This window comes from Daktulosphaira vitifoliae, unplaced genomic scaffold, assembly GCF_025091365.1.
Source record: "Daktulosphaira vitifoliae isolate Bord-2020 unplaced genomic scaffold, ASM2509136v1 Scaffold_1, whole genome shotgun sequence".
Classification (NCBI taxonomy): Eukaryota; Metazoa; Arthropoda; class Insecta; order Hemiptera; family Phylloxeridae; genus Daktulosphaira; species Daktulosphaira vitifoliae.
In genome coordinates this window covers 59,892,286-59,914,632 of record NW_026099572.1, presented here as the reverse complement: position 1 = coordinate 59,914,632, position 22,347 = coordinate 59,892,286, and the positions used below count along the sequence as shown (strand labels likewise).

General features: G+C 31.1%; 2 protein-coding genes and 1 pseudogene across 3 annotated transcripts in view; 1 reads left to right on the top strand and 2 right to left on the bottom strand.

Moving 5' to 3' along the window:
* LOC126894414 (protein hedgehog) overlaps window positions 1–22,347 on the top strand; it is an 85,114-nt gene that overhangs the window by 18,077 nt on the left and 44,690 nt on the right. The window lies entirely within an intron of this gene.
* On the bottom strand, window positions 4,503–9,697 carry LOC126894432 (E3 ubiquitin-protein ligase RNF8-like). 2 transcript variants are annotated; one of them, XM_050665476.1, is made up of 7 exons: window positions 9,152–9,697; window positions 8,407–8,473; window positions 7,237–7,353; window positions 6,959–7,028; window positions 6,079–6,176; window positions 4,924–5,122; window positions 4,503–4,869 (listed from the first exon to the last, which is right to left on the bottom strand). In XM_050665476.1, the coding sequence occupies exons 1-7, from the start codon at window positions 9,211–9,213 to the stop codon at window positions 4,769–4,771; spliced, it is 714 nt and encodes a 237-aa protein (XP_050521433.1). In that variant the 5' UTR covers window positions 9,214–9,697; the 3' UTR covers window positions 4,503–4,768. The 2 variants fall into 2 exon arrangements, with proteins under 2 accessions (XP_050521433.1, XP_050521432.1); XM_050665475.1 differs by lacking the exon at window positions 8,407–8,473 and adding an exon at window positions 7,947–8,013.
* On the bottom strand, window positions 19,089–20,883 carry LOC126894427 (uncharacterized; annotated as a pseudogene).

Genomic DNA, 22,347 nt, shown 5'->3' with positions numbered 1-22,347 from the left:
AAATGAATTTTTTTTTATAAATATTATAGGCGATTTCGCTTTTATTTCCAATACATTTTTCCTAAATATGACCCTTTGTTTACTCACAGATGGGGATTCAAATTTGTAATTTAAACAAAAAACGCAATATTAAAATAAATAATAAAATTATTTGGCTTATTATTTTAATTCATGATGTGATAAATAAACACGTGTATACACTACGACTAATGAAGAACAATTTTAATTTTTTATTATAATACATCTTATGATAAAATAAAATGTGAAAATCATAATTAAAAAATTGATAAATAAATTATACACAAATAATTTCACTCTAAAATAGAAAGTATTACACTATAACTGATTTAATAAATTTACATTTTTCATAATAGATTTTATTTATTTTAAAGGTTTGCTAATTAGTTATCTTAAAATAAGCCAGTATTATGAAAAATATAACAATTATATCATAACAATTATTATTATTCTAATCTTGACAATTATCAAATTTTTCAACAATGTTGTAGTAGATTGAATTCAGTATCATTGAACCATCTTTCATTTTTTTCTCTAAATTATTACTGGTTACTATCTCTGTATCGTCATTATTGGGTCTAAATAGACGGTATGTACTAATTATTTCATTGATATTATTATAATAATAATAATAATTTACTGTTAACTCCTTCCAATTTTTATGACCAAAAATTTCATTTAGTTTCTTAATCTTTTCTGTATTTTCGTTACAGAAGAGCGTACAAGAGTTAGCGATAATTGATGTAATTAAAAATATAAACATTATTAAAATATCCATAATTACCATTTATTTATATTATTTATACTATATTATTAATACTCTAATAAAATTGTAATGCATATAAAAATGTATTTTATATTACTTTTTGAATCAGGTCACATGCTTATAATATTTGTTTAGAATAAATTTAATTCTAAATTATTATGATAATATTTCATAGAATACATATTTTTACGTTTTGATTTTTGTTACAGACTCATATTTTACAATGTGAACACAATATTTACTCTAGATCATTTAGTTGTTCATTACTTGTAGTAATAATATTTATTTTTATTTTTATTAAACTTACATACTAGACATGATATTTATACTTAAGATTAGTTAAGAGATTGACAAGTATAGACAAGAAAAACTGGACAAATGACTTAGTAATTGAGATATTTAATTTCAATGATATTACACATGATTACGTTTGGATCTAGAACTATTCGGCCTTGTCCTGTTTACAATATATGGATAGTGGGCAACATACAAATATAGTATAGATATTATAATAAACATTAGTGTTAATGACATAAAACTGTTTAAAAACTAATAAAATGCCGAATTGGTGAAAACATATGTAGATAATCTTGGAACGATTATTTATAATTAGACGTGACGAAGTCGAGCAAAACAATAAGTTTCTATATGATTTATATGATTAATAATGTATTAATAATTATAGTGGAAAATTGCTAATTGTTCAAAAGTGTTGAAACCCCTTAAACACATCTTTAACTGCCTAAAGACACAGGGATCTCATAAAATTAATAGATGCATTAAACATTTTCATTAGAATACTAATTATATAGTATTTTGTGGGATTTAAATATGGTTACCTGCATGAGTCATTTCTATTTTCTCTCTAGTAATCAACTAAAATTATTTTAAAGGAGTGTCCTTCTGTAAAAACAAAAATTATTTCTTTTAAAGAGTCATATTTCTAAATTTTTTAAAAATATTTTGAGACATTATTTAAATAATGTATGGATCAATACAATTTTTTCATGAGAAGTATTATTTATATACATCTTTCATTGGATATACTTCTTTTTTTAAATCAGACTATTTCCCTATACAGGGTGATTTTTTTATCATAACCCACTCAATTACTTACAGAATAATAAAAATAAAAATTTTTTTTTTTATTATTATCTTTAGTTACACATTATTCTTGAATTATTAACTATGTAATACTTTTTAAGTTCATCCCTTATGCCTGGTAAGGGTGTCAACTTTGTTTTTTTAAATGGTAACACATATTTTGAATTTAATAAAATGTTTGAGTTTTTAATTTAATAACAAATGGCATTTGAATTTTTAATATACCTTTATTTATTTATTAGATATAAACATTTAAAGTTTCAATTTTTTGAGTTAATATATAGGTATAATACACAAGGGATTACAAATACAGGTAGCTAATTGATTTTTTATGATATTGCTATCACATTCACGGATTCTTTATTATCAATTATGACTATCAATAGATATACTTTCTGTATTATCAGTTAGTGTATTTATAAACTCACAACAATGTACCTTACTACCATTTATAATAACAATGCTGTGTATCTGCTAATATTGATGTCATAAAAAACNACAATCCGTGACTGTGATAGCAATATCATAAAAAACCAATTAGCTACCTGTATTTGTAATCCCTTGTGTATTATACCTATATATTAACTCAAAAAATTGAAACTTTAAATGTTTATATCTAATAAATAAATAAAGGTATATTAAAAATTCAAATGCCATTTGTTATTAAATTAAAAACTCAAACATTTTATTAAATTCAAAATATGTGTTCCCATTTAAAAAAACAAAGTTGACACCCTTACCAGGCATAAGGGATGAACTTAAAAAGTATTACATATTTAATAATTCAAGAATAATATGTAACTAAAGACAGTAATAAAAAAAAATGTTTAAATTATTATTATTCTTTAAGTAATTGAGTGGGTTATGATAAAAAAAATCACCCTATATGAATAAATACTAATTATAATTATTAAATTCAGTATACANTAAATACTAATTATAATTATTAAATTCATTATATAATTGATATTCAGTAATTTAATATTGTAATTTATACGGATAAATTATAAAAAAAATGAAAAAGTTATATTTTGCTTTACATTTACGTGTAAAAGCGTCAGATTGAATTTGAGCCGTGCAAATAGAATATCCCTATAATAAACGTGTATTTTCGTAAAAATTGTAATTTTAATAATTTCATTGGTTTTATCAGTTCAATCAACTTAATCAGCTTAAAAGTTGTAAAAATTAGATGTAATTAAAACTAATGATTCGTTAAAATTAAGTTTAAATAAAGTTTTTAATAAACATAATATATTGTATATTGTAAATATATATATTTTCAATATATTAAGCAGGAAAAAATGATTGAAGAAATAATAAAAATCCTAGAAAAAAAACAAAAAAATTCAGTGTTGTGATATTTAAATAGCACTCAACCATTACTGTATCAATTTTTGGCCTTGAATTTTTGTACATGACCTTATAAGGATATAATAAAAAAAAATTATTAAAAAAAAAAATGTTTATTAGTTGATTTAAAAATGGTACTTTTGGCCGGCTAAATCAGCCTTTGGTCCCATTGTGTGGTGGTGAGGGTGCCAGTGGAAACGATTTGGTGAACATTTTACGCATAATAATAATAATAAATTTACTGTATATTATTGTTTATTTATGTACGCAAACAATTCTGTAGGTTGAAGTACCCGTTGGAACCATCCGGACCGTGTGCGCCTATCGCATCGTCTCCGGAGTGGAGGCAAGAGTCCTGGCTTCTCTGCCGCCCGCGGACCTGCTGACCGTCGAACGCGCCAACGGACACGAGCTCCGGAAAAGAACCGGTCAACCGCTTCGCGCGGAGGAGCGGCTGCAGTTCCGGAACATCACCGTGTCCAACTGGCGCCGACGACTGGCCGAGGAAGAATCCGCGCCGACATGCCATCACTGTTGGGAGAAGCGGATAATGCATCGCATACGCTCTTCCTGTGCGAGGCGTGGGCCAGCGAGCGGGAAGAGTTGGAGTCTCGCTCGGGGTCCGCGTTCGGCGTCGAGTCCATGATGAGACCTGATTCTGAGAAGCCAGGAGGGGTGGTCTCTAGTTCAGGCGATCGCCGAATCGGTGATGAGCCAAAAAGAGGAGGCCGAATGCCTGTGGCAGAGACTGCCAAGTGNCGAACGCCTGTGGCAGAGACTGCCAAGGGTAGGATGACCTGCGGCGCTACTGGCGCCGTAGGTATTTTATGTGTTTTATGTATTGTGTTGTGAATTATTTGGCCAACCCACGCGAAGTCCTGCCCCCACCTGCACGCAGTGAAACCTGGGCAACGGATCCCTGAGTGAATCAGCCCGAAGTTAATCAAGAGCTGATTCACAACGTGGTGGTGTGATTTATAGACGGCGTGGGCCGCCCTGAAGTAATGCCTAACGGCAGTTCCAGGGCGGCCCACAATCATTCAGGCGGTAGTAAAAAAAGAAAAAGGGTTTACTGTGTACGATGGGGTTGCACTTTTTTCCGTTAACACTTTCTCCCAATAATCATATTATACAGAAAAAAACATATTAATTAGATGAATGGTAATCTTTCTTTTTTTTATGGTTAGAAATCTATCATTGAAATTTATTGTTATTTTTTATTATTAGTCATATGGGCAACCGCTTTAGTAGGAACCGGGTGGCGAACAAAATTCTTATGTACCAACCAATAGCTCTAGCTCCCAAGGTTTTATTTTATTATTTAATAGAGTTCATGTAAAATATAATTAAAATACTTATGCTTATTTATATTTGTGTTAAAAACATTAAATAATATGTTATTGTGCTCATAGTTGTTAAAAAAGTACCTATCATTTTGCTTGGTATCAAATATCTTTTAATTAAAATTTAAAATACAATAGGTGAGATAATTTATAGAAAATATTTTATTTTTAACAATAAGGTAAATTATCTTAAACTTCTTCTACCACCTCTTCTACCACCTCTTATACCACCTCTTCTAGCAACTTGTAGCGGATACTTTAGTCGTGGGACATTAACTGTCAATTCTAAAAATAGTTATAACAATAAATATAAGTTAATAAATGTTCAAATATACTTACTTTCTTGTTGTACTTTTTCCCGATGTTCTTTTATTTCATTCCCAAGAAGATTACAAATATTAGTAATAAAGTTATCCAAAGCTAGACAAAGAGTTTTGGTTCTAACACAAGTTAGACAAATAGGACACAAAGGCCTTTTTGCAACATGAGTATCTAAACAAACTTCACAAAATGTATGGTTGCAATTAGTTGTACACGCCTAAAAAAAAAAACAAATTTACATATTAAATTTTATATAAAATATTCATTTTCACAATTTATGGCTAAATTTTATTTATTTCCCAATGATAATGAGATAATTAAAATCATTTTTTTAATCTAATTTATGGATGCGTAAAATTCAAGTTTTCTTGAACTAACATTTTGATATAAAATATGTTTTATTTAAACTTCAAACCCAAATTCTAAAATAAAATAATTTTGTTGGTATAATTATGAAGTATGTGATTTTTTTTTCAGTCTCTTAGAAGCTAATTTATCAAAAATAAATTTTAAAACTCATTGAAATTTTGGATAAAATAGTTACTAAATTATAAAATAATAATATATATCAATGACATAGTAATATTTTTCATTTTACTTAAATTGCATTTTATTTTTATAAACAAATTTACTTTAAAATGTCACACGTCATGGTAAAGTAATGTAAATGTAAGTAAATGAAGTAATTGTAAAATCGTTTTTTATCTTTGAAGATTGAGCAAATTTTATTTTAAATTGAAAATTTGTGTCTTCATATGTTTAGAAATCATATTAATTGTTAGTTAAAAATAAAAATATGTACATTTACCTAAAGAAAAGCATTTTAAATTACTTTACTAGATTTTACTATATGAATTTTAAAATTGATTTTTAAACACATTTATTTACTTTTTCAACTAATAAAAAAGAAATTTTCACCAGAAATAATTTTTTTAGTTAAAATATTTTAGCTTTACTTTTCAGAAATTTTATTTACAATTCTAGGATTAGAAAGTTCAAAAAGTTTTCAGATCTCTAATATCACTTTATAATATTTAACAATCTTAAAATTGATTAAAAAGTATTCCATAATGCATTTTTTAACCAAAGTAAGATAATAAATTTGCTAAGAACTTTTAACATGATGACGTGTTATATTTACGCTATTAATGGATTTAAATGTAAAAATAATACCTTAACCATTAATTCATTACAAATTGGACATAATAAATCACTTTCTAGAACACTATAGACTTTTGCTTTGATCGTTTCTTCAATTTTTGATATTTGATCTAGAAAAATAATTCAAACAAAAAAATTAACTTCTCAAAAAAAAAAGATAATAATTAATGTATGTTGAAGCTATTAAATGACTTAACAAAGTTTAACTTAAAAATTTTTATAGAAAATAGAATGACAAATGATAATAATTTGATAATTACCTCTTTTTAATGTAATTTAACATTATTCTTAATGCAATTGAAAGTTTAGGAAAAATAAGATAAATTAATTTTTTCAAAAATGTCTTAAATCCATAGGTGTTTTTTTTTAATTAATATTTTTTCTTATCAATATATTTAATAAAAGAAATAAGATTTATTTATTTTTAAAACGTGATGAAGATATTTCTAAAATATTTATAAAAATCAATTAAGACATTGCATTATAAATTATATTTTTCTTAGAGATTTTAATTATAATTGTTATAATATAAAAAAATGTAAAGTTTTATAAACAAAAATGTATGTTTATATGTAACTGCTTTTGATAATTAGTTAATAATCAATGACCATATGGACATGATATTGTTACCAATGTTTCTAATGTTCAATTTAATACAATAGTAATATATAAGCCCAAAATTAATTTATACCCCATTACGTGAACTCCATCCAAAAAATAAATAAATGGAGTTCATAGGTTATTCACTTATATATTTTATACAGGTAAACAAGTCCAGATTAAGACACAGTATATTTCATGTTACTTACTAAGAATATCATGCGACTTTGCTTAAACAGGTGTAAAATTAAATAAAGTAAGTTAATAACAATATATATACTTATATAATCACCTTGCTGTATTTTTAAAGTATTTTCGTAATCTAAATTCTTTTTTGCTAATTCTATATTGGCGAGTTTATGCTGCGGAAAACAATTTTTTCAATATAATTTAATACAAAAATATAGGTTAATAAAACATGATTTTAGAACTAATTTAAAAACTAATACATTCTATATATATATATTTTTAATTATAGTAAATGTTAATAAAACAAAATTATTATTGTGTGAAAATAATACAATATGTATTAACCTGTGGTTAAGTTATTTTTACTTAAAATATATTTACTTTTAGAAGTGTTTTCTTCAATTTTTTAACTTTTTTTGATGCTTGATTAATTATTTCATTAAATTTATCAAATTTAGCATTTAGAAAACGCTCCATTGATGCTTTTTCACTTTTCAGCTAAAATAAATCAACTAATAATTAAAAAATTGGATTTAAATAAGTGATACGGTCACATTTTTGCGCAAATCTTGATTCAGTCAATAACATTTAACAGCTTGGTCAGCATTCATGCTTATTACAGATAGATATACAGGGACCCGCTGACAATGTTAATATACACATTCTTACAGAAAACTGTTTGTGAAAATGTAGTGCAACAAGCAGTTGAGACCTACCATATGAATGTTTAACATCATTTGAACTTATTATTATTATTTAATTGTGATTTAAAAATTATAATTATCATGATGTTTATAGCACATTGTCATCTCTTTGATGGACATTCTCAACATAGAATCCATAGATTATTATTATTATTATTTTATTTTATTATTATTAAACATTATTATTTGAATCCATTATACTTTAATTAGTTTTTTCTAATGGGATATGTAATAATTAAAATGTTGGGTTATTGTTAACAGGCATATGAGATATGTACCGAAATAGGGTCGTATCATTAGTAAAAATTAAAAATAAATATATAATTTTTGTATTCATTTAAAGAAATTAATTGTAAAAAAAAGATCATCCACAGAATTAAAACTTACAATATTGTCAACATAAGATTGACTTTTACTAGATTCATGTTCTTCACCATGTACTTCATTATTTGGTCTGAAAAATAAATGCAATTGACTTAAACATCTAGCTTTATAAAAATTAAACGCAAAAGCAGAGTAATTTTAAAAGTATAGGATATATATGAATGAAATATTTTAAGCATAATTCTGAATTTTGCAAAAATGCATTTTACCATGAATGCAAGTTTTTTAAAATATTTTTNTTATTATTATTAAACATTATTATTTGATTCCATTATATTTTAATTAGTTTTTTCTAATGGGATATGTACTAATTAAAATGTTGGGTTATTGTTAACAGGCATATGAGATATGTACCAAAATAGGGTCGTATCATTAGTAAAAATTAAAAATAAATATATAATTTTTGTATTAATTTAAAGAAATTAATTGTAAAAAAAAGATCATCCACAGAATTAAAACTTACAATATTGTCAACATAAGATTGACTTTTACTAGATTCATGTTCTTCACCATGTACTTCATTATTTGGTCTGAAAAATAAATGCAATTGACTTAAACATCTAGCTTTATAAAAATTAAACGCAAAAGCAGAGTAATTTTAAAAGTATAGGATATATATGAATGAAATATTTTAAGCATAATTCTGAATTTTGCAAAAATGCATTTTACCATGAATGCAAGTTTTTTAAAATATTTTTTGTGAGCAAAGCATAGTTTAAAAGTTGAAATTTAAAAAGGAATAATCTTTTTCATTTTTTAACAATATTATTCATTAAATGTTAACGCGTATCCAAATGGTACGGCACTCAAGGTATATATATATATTATATATTTATGTCTATGTGTATATATATTTACACAAGCACAACAGTAAAAACAAAGAAACAACGTCGGAAGACAATAGTTGATTCTTATAATATTAGATATTTTCCTTAATTCGAACAATGTTATACGTATGTAACAATGGGCAACTACCCTTCTGTCGTCGGTAATATCGGTAATGAGCACACTCGCCGCAATCCAAAAAAAAAAACAATGAAACACAAACAGCACACAAGAAAAAGGCAAACCAGTTAAGGTCAACGTCGGAATCGATAATTGTAGACAAATTGTCGCATCATACACAGTAGTTATAAGTATTAAACAATTATTGACTTACCGCCATGTTCCTTGTGTGTGTGGTCATTGATATTGCGCTCAACACTTACCGTATTAGATTGAAACCTTCAGTCTCGTTGGCAAGAGGGAATGGACTATTCGGTCCGGTCATCCGTAACCTACGGATGACGTCAGGACCGAAGGGGAAAAAAAAGAAGGAAACTCCTCGCCCGATTACTCGGGACGAAGGGTTTCACGATGGAAACGGGGAGGAGAAGGAGAGTCTGCAAGGAACCCGTCCACGGCGCGTCCAAAATCGTCCACGGCGTCCTCGACTTTCATGGGGGCCGGTCCAGCTGCGGTGCTTGTTGCTGTGGAGGAGTGTCGCACGATCTCTGATAGTGATGCTGGACGGGTCCTTGGCGCGGGCATTGGAGGCGCCGGTGTAGCTGGTGGCCTCACCACTTCTGTGCGAAGCCAACACAAAATTTTTTTTGTTTGTAGGATAAATGGTTTGCCTTATAATACACCACGTTTCCAACCGTAAAAGGTTTTACTACGTGTTTCGTCGGAATGTTATCTATAATTTTTCCGGTCTGGCGTGATTACATGCACGTCCGCCCAGTCATTGGGTCGTTTCGCCTCTCGGCCGAGAACGTGTACGGAAGGCAGTTAACCGGTTTTTCANAGAACGTGTACGGAAGGCAGTTAACCGGTTTTTCATTACGACGATTACACAACGCAAATAGTATCGACGGTATTTTCGTGTCCCAGGTGCTATGGTCGCCCTCTACTAGTAGGGCGTAAAGACCTTTTTTTAGCTCCTGATTTTTTCGTTCTACCGGATTTGCGCACGGATGATAAATAGGTGTGGTCCAGGCTTCTGCCTCCCCATCTGTTTATCACGTTGATCGTTTCCTTAGAAACCAGATTCCGTCCGTTGTCGCGAATCACTACGCGGGGGTACCCAAAACGTGAATCGTCTTTGTAGTCGCTGCGCCTATCGGGTACGCTTCGGTCCAGCGACTGAAACAGTCAGTTGCTACTAACAGGTTCGTTTTTCCCCTTGGTGTTCTGGAGTACTCACCCATTAAGTCGATACTAATGACCTCCTACGGTTGTCTTTGTTTGAGCGAAGTTAGAGGATCATTGGAACGCCTATTTAGGGCCTTTGTACACGCGCAAATATCACACGATTTTACGTACTCGCGTACTATGTTTTTCAGGCCCTTCCAATAAAAACGCTGTTTGATCGCTCGGTAGGTTTCTTTCCAATTCTGGATGACACGCCAGTGCATCGTCGTGGTATCGCCAAATCACACGCTGTGATTTGGCTACTGGTATTACAGCTGGTGTGTCTACGCCCATACGATTGCGTATAAGTCCGTTTAACATGAAATATTTGTTGTTGTTCTCGCTGGACTCCTTATCGATTTTCCTGGCGTTCATCTTGAGTAATTGTTTCGTGATGGATGAAAGAAACGGATCGTCGTTTTGCCACTCTTGTATCTCCCCCCCTCCTCCGTAAACGACCGTTTATCTGATGCGCCGTTTGTTTCGGTTAAGGCAAAAACATTGTCAAGAGTGGCCCGCGTGTTATCGTCGTTGGTGCGCCCACCAGATTGTTGTCGAGTAACTCTTCGTCACGCGGTCGGGTAACGTGGCAACATGTCTGGTCCCTCGCTGTGTTTCCCGGGTACATGTGTCGTCGTTGTAAAATTCAAATTGCCTAGATGTAGCGCCCACCTAGTTAATTTTGAATTGATGTCGTTTGCTCTGTATAGCCAAGTCAACGCGGAATTATCTGTAAATAATTCGAACGGAGAATATTATAAGTTCGGGCGAAATTTATCAGTCGCCCATATAATTGCTAAGCATTCTCGTTCTACGGAGGCGTAACGTTTCTGCGTTTTTGATAGTTTCTTACTGGCGTAGGATATTATTTTTCTCTCTCCCAGTTCATTTCCGCGTTGAAAGAGTATTGCTCCCACGCCCATTTCACTCGCATCGGTTTGAAGGCAGAAAGTTTTGGCGTAGTCAGGAGACGCGAGGACTCACACAGGGCCTTTTTTACCTGTTCAAAAGCTCTTTGATGGTCTTCCGTCTACAACCATTTCGTCCCTTCTTAGTAGATTTTTCAGCGGCGTAGTTGTCGACGAATTGACAATACCAATTAAATATGCAGAGACATCTACGTAGATATTCCGTGGGACCGACAGGACGCGGATAGACTCGAGTTTTTCGGGCTGCTTGTCTATGCCTTCACCGTGTACAATATGGCCCAAAAAGGAAATTTCGGAAAACCCTATTTTACACTTTTTTGTGTGACATGTCAGCCCGTGTCACTGTAATCGTTCTAGAACTTTGCCTAAATGTTCTAAATGCTTTTCTAAACTACTTGAATAAATAATTATATCGTCCAAGTAAACTTGGGCAAAATCATCTAGATATGTTCCAAGTACTTCATTCACAAGTCTTACAAAAGTCATAGGCGAATTTTTGAGTCCAAACGGTAGTACACGAAATTGAAACAAGCCCCTTCTCGTTCTAATGCCGTAAACTTACGAGCTTTTTGATTTAAAGAGCATTGACAATAACCCGACTTTAAGTTGATAATCTATACATAAACGAAAAGTCCCGTTCTTCTTCTTGGCCAGCACGATCGGTGCTCATGCGCCTCCATGTCGTTTACCATATCGTCAATAACCTCCTGCTTATGTAGGGGATAGGGGTACGGTTTTAGTGCGATAGGAGCGGGTCTTTTCAGTAGAATGTCGTGTACGATCAATTTTGTGCGACTCACCGTATCGTTAAAGACCGCTGCGTAATTACATATCGTCTGTGTTAATAACGCGCGCGTTCGTAGGTCGCCGGTTATATCTAAATGCGTCAGATGTGGTTTGCGGATCGCGTGTCGTGCGCCCGATTTCCAACAAGCGGTTGTAGTTTCTTAGAGCCTAAGTGTATTGTTCCTGCTGAGTAGTCCCAGGCGACTTTCTGATCAATCAGAAAATCATGGCCAAGTAATACATCGCAACACGGGTCGTCTAAAATAACCACTGAAAAACGCACTTCTAAATCTGCGATTTTGGCGGTAAACGTGGCGGCGTGTCCGTCCGCTAGTCTAACCGCGTCAGTGTGTCCTTTATAAACAGTTCCGTATTTGTAAGCAATTGCCGGTTTTACATACGATTTATGCGCCTGTGAGTCGAGTAGGGCTGTGACGAAGGCAGTTTCGAATTCTAACTCGACTTTGTTGGCCATTACTCGGGTGGTTTACGGTTCGAACGGGAGGCAGCTGGTTCTTAACCACGACGTTGGTTTGCCCACTGATAGTGTTAACTGCCATTAATGAACTTGCCGGTTCGACTGACACCCCCTCTCCAAATGTGCCCGAAAAAATTTCGAACACTTGACTCACGCTTTGGTCGTTCGTGTCGGCAGCGTGTTCGAACTCCGATACCCTGATTACATCCGAATTTACTGCGGCGTCCCCACCATTCCGATAAGAGGGGTGTGGTGCCGAAAAAGTGCCAAGATCGTTTTAAACGAAACGTCATCTAAAACGCTGCGCCCTGTTTAGTTCTGTTGTGGGCTGGAGGGGCGGACTAATTCCCTCCTAGCCGATTGCGTTTCCCGATACCGACGATCTGTTTGGGCACCGGCGGTGCCAGTGTCGCTCGCTGCAATATCGGCACGGAGTAGGTGGTGCGTCCGCATTTGCAAAACCCGCTGGTTATGGTAAAAGCCCGTTAACTGTCGCAGAAGTTGTTGCTCCGGTAAACAACAACGTACTCGCGTGGCCGCAAAACGTTGCTTATGAATAATAAACTCGGTTAACGTTTGTCGGGGGCCCTGTCGCGTTGTTTTTAAGTCCGTCTCGAGCACAGTCCTGATATCGATATTGTCGAAATCCTTGAGTAATTCGGACCTAAATTTCGACCATGGCATATTGTTTAATTACGTACGGCTACGTATGTTTTTCTCTAGCATAATTAGCATGTTGGGTTTCGTCGCGTAGCATGGTATCTGTCTGAATGCGCATTCGCGACGTAATTTAGCGCAATTCACATTTGTGCTAATGATTTCCCCGACATATTGACCTTGAATATTATATGTTTATTTACAAACCTTAATAATCAAATGTATGCTACGTTGATAGCGGAGATAAACAATGTCTCCGTTTACGGTCAAATTTGATACTGCAGTAGAAAACAAGCGTTATTATTAGTGCTTTTGTTGTAATTAAGTATTGCGATAAGATGGTACGGGCCGCCGTATATGATATGGCAGCGAGTGAACAACAATAATAACGGTTAGCTGGGAATCGGCCGCTTTGACAAGGTCAGACGAAAATATACTATTTTTATCTACCAAAAGACTGTAACTATCGGCCGGAAATTCACTTCTTGTCCATATCAATAAGGTCTGAATAACAAACTGGAACCAACACTTTTAGGCCCATTTCACACTAGAGCGTATGATACGCGCGCTGACCAAACATTGATATGAATGAATAGTGATGGTAAACTGCTATTTTTTTTTTTAACATCTGCCAATGCTATTGCTATTTTAAAATAGCAGTAAAAAATAGTAGCTATTGCTATTTTGTAAAAACAGCTGATAGCTTAATGCTTATCATTAATTTTTAGTTATTAGCAGCTAATGTTTATAGCAATTAGCAATAAACTGTAGAAATCATTATTTTCGTTAGGCCCAGGGGCTCAAAGCATTGATGGCGGGCAGTATGATGTATAATTTATTCAACTGGCGTATGATACTATGATATTCAACGGTTCTAATATTACATTAATATATGTATAATATTTAAGCCATGTTAGTGTGAACTGTGAAGGTGAACCATTTGACATAAACATATTAATAATTGTAGACTGAAAAATAATGTGAATTTCAATTAACAATCATATTTATGGGCTTTATTTTAAAAATATTTTTTCTAAATGATTAAAACGGACATTAGGATTTGTACTATTTAACATGAGTATAATAAATATTAGATTTAAACTCTAAATTCAAGCAAATTGAAAATTATGATTGGTCAAAAAAGTAAAATGTGTTTGGACTTTATTTTTTAGGAAATTTTATATTAGTTCCTTATATTACAATATTTTTATTAAAAAAACAAATTAAAAATGCTCATTGGGAAGTATAATTTTTTATTTTCTATATAATTAAAAATGTTATGTATTGTTTTTCATGAATAAATAAATTAATATGATTATTATGATACTTGAATAAAAATTGTCATTAGTGTTTCAATTGCTTTATTAATAAAAAAAATGTATCTTAGTACAGTACCAAGTATTTTATGTTGAATTGAAAATGTATTTTGGATGGGTGGTGCATAGATTAATGCATAGTAAATAAAACATTACTAAATAGACCAAAACATTTTTATTTTTAAACTATGAATTATTATTATTATACATTATTACATTGCATATTGTTTAATTTTTATGAGATTATAGAGAGATGACATCTATCATTTTTCCAACTATGCCTATTTCTCTGAATGTGCATGTTCAGACAAGACTAATAAAAGCTATGTTTAGCATGTTTCATAATTAAATGTATGAATGAAAAATATAAAAATAAACAATAAAGTTCTATTTCTAGACTGGTATTAACATGTTGAAATATTATACCAACTATTATGTCTATAAGATAATACAAATATTAAAATGAAGCACATTCTTCTTCTTTATATCATAGGGTATAGTTGATATATTTGATTGCTTGTTTTTGATAGTTTTATTTTATTTATTTAACAATGAATCGTAAGACAAGTAATATTTGGTATCATTTTACAATACTACATTTGCAAAATGTAATATTGACTATTGTGGTTTTGGTTTTTACTGATAATACTGTATTTGTCGTATTAGATATTGATATCCGATAACTGGATAAGCGTTGATAACAGAAATATTTTAGACGTTTTACAGCTAATGCCGAATGCACATTATCAATTATCATACATAACACCAAGCCTGCCGCCAAAATGTCGCTCAATAGCTTCTGCTATTTTCCATTATATTATGTGTTATAATATAGTTGCAGTGTAGCAGTTATAATACAGAGTAGACTGTTGAAAAACATAAATTACAAAATTTAGCAATCACTGCTATTATTTACACTTAATAGCAGTGCTATTATAGCTGCTACTGCTATTTTTTATCATCACTATGAATGAACACGTTCACACTGACGCGTACGATGAACGCGTACGATGAACGCGTATTGTATTTTTTCGTCATTTTGTTATGACTTTTACCCCTAGCAAGTTCTCGAAAAATGACTATCATTATAGACACTGAAATTTTGATAAATGAGATTCAGTTAAGACCAAATTTGTGGAATTCAAGGGATGAAAGGTATAAGGACAGGTATATTAGAGCAGCAACCTTTAGAGAAGTATCGCAATGTATTGTGACGGGGTTCGATGCTATGAACAGCAACGATCAAAAAGATGCAAGTGAGTATTTGAACATGTATATTGTACACAGGCATTGTCCCCTCTGGGGGCATGGGATCACTCATCCCATTAAAATGTTTCCAATAAAATAAAATTATGTGTGCACATACAGGAAGGTATCAACAAACGATTATCTTAACGCATAAGTTTAGAGGACATAAAATGGGAGAATAATTATAATATATCATTCTTTTTCATTTAATATTATTACCATTTGTTTTTAAGAGTGTTCCGGAACGTTTCTTTATACTGAAAATTATCAACTTTTTTAAAAATGGACGAATAAAAACCATTTAGATATTTTTTTTTTTATTAAGTATACTTTTGGACCCTTTACCTGTCCACAGGGAGGGATTCAAAATAGCAATTTTGTATTAAAAGATTTTGAAAATGTTCTGGAAACACTCCGAGCTTCAAACATATGTTAAATTAAAAAAAATTACCTGACACCTTATCTAATCGCCCTATAAATTTACAATACAAAATATTCAATATCAATTTCATACTATTTTAATTTCTATAATATTTATTTATTCATGTATTATACTTATAAATCATAAAATTAGTCATCGTGATATTATTAAGGAATTAGGGTCAATGTTTTTTTGGTATAACCCAACAATTCCTTCTAAAATTTAAACCCAATCTACAGATATGCATCGATACGATTTTTATGATAGTGATTTTAATGACTGTCAGATATAATCTATACTTATCTCAACTATGTGTATTATCACATTTTAATACATGTAATATTTAATACTTATATTTAATAAAATATATCGCCAAATCAGTGTTCCCCCGTGGATAAGATGAGTAATAAAATAATACCCTTACACAAGATTTAACCACCCTCTTACGCATTCCATAAAACGCCCACGTAAAAGATTCTATCACATTAACCAATCAAATACAACAAAAAATATTTCAAGAATCTCACCAGAGATCGCTAAACCAGTTTTTTGGGCTATAAAAACGCCATTTTCCCCCAAATTCGGGTGGTTCCTTGGCTGCTTCGCTTCCCTTAGAGCGGTTCTTTTACTGCGTCAGCCATTCACGGTTTCTGAACATCCCTCTAACGGACACTGGGACGCCTTGCCATTCTATCTCTGCATCTCTACGGCTCTTTGGAATTCTCAACCAAGATACTAAAAGTGAATGTGCGTGAGTTTATGTTTCATTCTTAGTTACGATTCTATATAAAATCTGCACTATTTTTACCCTCTTTCACAATTACTGAGAATATTACACATCTTTCGGTCAAATACTTTTGGCGATATAAATATTTGAACACATATAAAATATTGGTATTTATTTATTTATTTTTATCTACACTTATACATCTACCCTAAATCACTCTTTGGACGACTGAAAAGACGTAGGCCACTTGGAAATAGTTTTTTGCACAGGTCAGTTATGTTGTTTGAAATTTCTTTATTTGCTTTATAAATTATTAAATAATAAATATATTAAGGTAAAACACCATATACAAGGTTAAATACTATACTACATAAATATATAAAAGGGTTTTACAAAAACAGAGTTATAAAAAACTTATATTTCACCTTGGGTAGATTTAATATAGAATTGTACTAGAAAAGTAGTTACACGCGAGTTAATAATAACATAAACCGTATAAATATAATTTCGTACATTAATGCATACACGTATACATCGATAATTGTTACATCAACTACATCATTTATCTCAAGAGAATATCTGCCTTATCAGGATAGTCAGAGGTAAGTGAAACATTTGTTCATATAATGAGTTTATAATAGATCCTTTACTGAAGAATTTTTTAGTAATAAACAATTAGAACAAGATAGGTCATTGAGAATAAACTAAAATATTTTTATAACGAAATACGATACTTGTGACTCAACTTTAAATCAACTTTAAAAATAAATATTGTTTTGTATTTATATAATTTGGGCTGCAAAATTAATGATAACACATGATAACAGAACGACATTGGGGCATACAGCCAACACAATATAATACTTTAGTAAATTGGTATATACGTTCGAGTGATTATGTCATTTATTATTAAACAGCGTGGTGGTAGTGCCCGGAACCCCCGGATTTGATAAGACGTGACTTTGACTTTAATGAATCGCGATACCATATTATAATAGCCATTAGTGCAGGCCGTCCGTCGTTGTGTTATTTTGTTTTCTTGGTTATCCTTTTTATTATAAACAAACTTGAAATAAACACGTTTTAGGTAGATAGTTATAAAGTGCAAGTTTGGAAATTTTAAAACTTTTATCCTTAACTACTTCGATAATGAGTATATTTTAATTATTTTACTGTAAAGGGCCTCAAAAAAAAAATTTGCCCCGGGCATCCAAAAGTCTAAATCCGGCCCAGCTTTTTACACTACGTCTGCTACAATTATTATTTCCTCACTGTCCATCTGTGTTACATTTTTTTACATTTATTTCTTTCACACCTAACAACACCCCCTGCCAAATACTACCAACTACCATTTTACATCTTTTTGTTTATTACACATGTGGAGTCCCAACTGTAGTGGTTTTTTTTTGTTTATGAATAATAAATATATATATTTTAAAATTACCATTATCATGGTTCAGTGGACAAAGTACAGCAAAGGTGGAAAAGTGCCAGGGACCAGATCAATAGCATTAAAATGTATAAAATATTACTATTAAAAATTTTTATTTGTATGTTTATACTAAGAACAATTTTAATAAATGTTAATTATAAAAAATTTTTGCTGAGTCCACAGGGAGGTCGCGGCATACTGGAGACGTAGCATAGTTGGGTCCAGTATAGATTTAATCTGACAAAAAACATCCTTATAGAAGGTGATTTTTATCGCAAATATTACATTTTTTTTTAAATTTCGAATGCAATTTGCACATAGTAGATAGGCCGTCGGGACAAAATTTTTTTTTTTCATTTTGTAGTACATAAAATAAGCTTTAATTTTATATATGTTTAAAGAACGCAGTATTTCCGAAACATTTTCAAAAATTAAGTTGAAAAAGTTAGTTTTTGTAAAAAAGTTGTTATTTTAAATCCCCACCAATGAGCAGGTTAAGTGTTAGATTTTCAAATAAATGTTATCAAATGAAAGGGAAATATCTAAGGTTTTATTATAAAAAAAAATTATGTTGATTTGTTTATTTTTAAAAAAGTTATGGAAGTTTTAAGAAAAAAAAGTGAGAAAAATGATAAAATTTATCGATTTTTAAATTTGTAATTTGTTTGGATATTTCCCCCATTTTCGGGAAACGAGGTAATTTTTTTCAATTTTTAAGGGTAATGTCTCCAACTACATACAATTTGTGATTTTTTGACGTATTTTTGAAAGAAATCGGTCCAGTGAGAGCTGAGAAAAAGTGGCAAAAGTCATAAAAAAAAAAAAAAAAAAAATACATCATAGTAAAATTAATACCTTCTTCGCTTCGCATTGAAGCTAAAAATGTTATTTTTTAGTAAAAATAATTCTTGTGGCAAACATTTTTTACCAAAAGAATAAAAATCAAAGACCATTACTAGTAGTACTAAGAAGACATTTAACATAAACTTATTGAGCACATTACTATTATTGACTTAATGAATCATTCTATCTTGCCATTCTACTTTACCAGCTTCGCTTATAAAGTAATTGGCAAACTGGTCCCTTAATATATTACCTGATCTATTATAAACATCAATTGAGTCATTAAGACTTTCAAAACCATTAATACTTAATGTGTCTTCAAATCTAAATCCATCTCTATTCCTGACAAAATTATGCAATATACAACAAGCTTTAACAATTTTTATAGAAAATTCTACACTTGTGTTCATCGATCTATGAAAAATTCCCCATTTGTTAGAAAGTATTCCAAAAGTTGATTCTATATATCTTCTTGCTCGAGACAAGCGATAATTGAATACTTTTTTTTTCGTAATTCAAATTGCTTCGTGCATATGGTCTAAGTATGCTTTGAGATACACCAAAAGCTTCATCAGCTACTATTATAAACGGTAATGGATTTCATTAGCCGGGTAAGGGTTTTGGTAGTGGTACAAAAAGTTCTTTATCTTCTAGTTTTTTGTAAAATTTTGTTTTTTTTTAAAACTGTTGAATCACAACACTTTCCTTGAGCTCTCACATCAATAAAAGTAAAACAATAATTTGCATCACAAATAGCTATAAGAACTATTGAATAGTAATGTTTGTAATTATAAAAATCTGTTCCAATCTGGATTGGTTTAATTAAGCGAATATGTTTCCAAAGCGCCGATGCAATTTACAAAGTTAGCATCGTTTTCAAAACCCAAAGCAATTTCTTTACATTTTTGCTGATCCGGCAAAGGCATAATTCACTGCATTCTATTATTTTACTTATAGTAGATAATCCTATTCTATAGGAGTAATGAAGGTCTGCGAATGAATTACCCGATGCTAAGTATCTATAAATACGAGCTAATTAAAATATTACGTCAGTATTTATTTAAAAAAAGTTAGTATGATTTCTGAGTAATTACAAATACTGTTAGATTTTACCCACCTAATATCGTGTTTTAATAATAAAAATTTCAAAAAGTGAATTGTCAATTTAATAAATTTTATTAAGTAAAAAAAATTACTTTTATTAAATCCTTAATATTTTCCTATAGAAAAATCATCAATTCCCCGTCATTATATTGATAATTATTATGTAGTTATTATAAAATTAGCTCCTTCAATAATTTATTTTAAGTAATATTTATTACTGACCTTAATGTTATGCACAGCCTTTCTGTCGGAGAAAGTTACTATTTACGGTTAGCCCCTTTTCTAACTTTGAAAATAGTTCATCAAAAGATTTTAACGACATTTTGAAATAATTAAAACATTTCTCTTCTTGGTCTCCTAATTCAGAAAAAAAGGGTTGCAAAAGCGCCATTAAGAGGTCTTTGAACCAGCATCGGGCGAACCCAAAATCGCCTATTTTTTTTTACTTTTGAAGTATTCTTTTTTAAAATGTGCCTGTAGGCCGCAAAAGCCAACATACATCTTATTTGTTGGACATTCATTTTGTAAATAAATAGAAATCGCTATAGCAAAAACGCGGTATAGTGTGAAAAAAAAAAAAAACGCTGCGCGTACAAGAATATACGCGCTAGTGTGAAACGGACCTTAGACGACAATACTTACGGCGGATTATATTAGATAAACTGCTCTAACTTTATTTTTTATAAAAGAAAATTTTCCCAGAGACCAGACTAACTATCTAATCCCGCTAACACGTAACTGTGAATAACCCAGGTAAAAATTCATTGCTGTCACCAGTAAAATCCGTTCAAATAACTATATGAACTATCAAATTTATAAGGGAGACTTCACCGTTAAAACTAAAATCTAATATAATTAGAAATAAAACTGAATCGGCTCAAAGCCTCTTACCTTAACTTCTCTCGGCCGGTTGAGATTCCTCTTCGGGGATCAAGTTAACGCGTATCCAAATGGTACGGCACTCAAAGTATATATATATATATATATTATATATTTATGTCTATGTGTATATATATTTACACAAGCACAACAGTAAAAACAAAGAAACAACGTCGGAAGACAATAGTTGATTCTTATAATATTAGATATTTTCCTTAATTCGAGCAATGTTATACGTATGTAACAATGGGCAACTACCCTTCTGTCGTCGGTAATATCGGTAATGAGCACACTCGCCGCAATCCAAAAAAAAAAACAATGAAACACAAACAGCACACAAGAAAAAGGCAAACCAGTTAAGGTCAACGTCGGAATCGATAATTGTAGACAAATTGTCGCATCATACACAGTAGTTATAAGTATTAACCAATTATTGACTTACCGCCATGTTCCTTGTGTGTGTGGTCATTGATATTGCGTTCAACATTTACCAGTTAAGGTCAACGTCGGAACGGAAACAGAGCGCAATATTAGTTATACATATTCGGCGGCGGCGGCCTTATCTCGGTGTCAAGGGCGGAGAGACAACCGATTGTCATATTAATAGCTGGACGGCTAATATCGCGAGAGACACGGATGAGCGCCAGCCTAGAGCGACGGGCGGTGCCGTGTCAATGTAAAATCTATATTTAAAGTTTTATAAACAAATATTGTTCATACTCTTTGTAATTATCATATTAAGCGATTAGAAAGTTTATAATAAAAATAACTGACATATATTAAAAGAATGAATTAAAATAATATTTTCCAGATATTTTTGATTCAGACATAGTGTTTTTAATAATCAATTTATTTGATGGCGTTTAATAAAATGAATAATAGATTTGATTATATTAGTGTATCCATATTATACAAATTACTTACACACACGATGTCTTAAGAATAATCTTACTTCAATTTTTTGTTTGTACATGTTTGTAAAACAAATCTGTACATATATTTAATATTTCCACTCTCATCTGCAAAGGAAATAACATCTCCGTGATTTAAAACTTGATAATTATGTTGGTCATCAGGAATTTGCACACAATTTACATAAGTTTCATTGCCTGTTCCCTGTAGTACAGATATTGTTTATAAACTTAGAATTAATTATTTTCTTTGATAGCTAAATTAATATAAACATGCAATCAAAAATTTTAAGTCTTACATTGTTACAAATAAGATATTGGCCATTGGATTTATGTATAAAACAATGTCTTCGTGCTATAGATTCTTCTTCAATTAGGAGTGAACAGGCAGGAGAACGTCCAATAACAAACTGCAGAGTTTAATATACCAATTTAACCATTTTAAAGAAAAATAAAGTATATTGTAAAATATAAAACAAAGTTAAGATGGCTTAAAGTTAA

Coding starts and splice junctions, on each gene's coding strand:
- LOC126894432 (XM_050665476.1), bottom strand. CDS start 9,213: ATGACCGGACCGAATAGTCCATTCCCTCTTGCCAACGAGACTGAAGGT. Junction 8,474..9,151: donor GAAGGTTTCAATCTAATACG/GTAAGTGTTGAG, acceptor TTTATTTTTCAG/ACCAAATAATGAAGTACATG. Junction 7,354..8,406: donor AATCTTATGTTGACAATATT/GTAAGTTTTAAT, acceptor GATTTATTTTAG/CTGAAAAGTGAAAAAGCATC.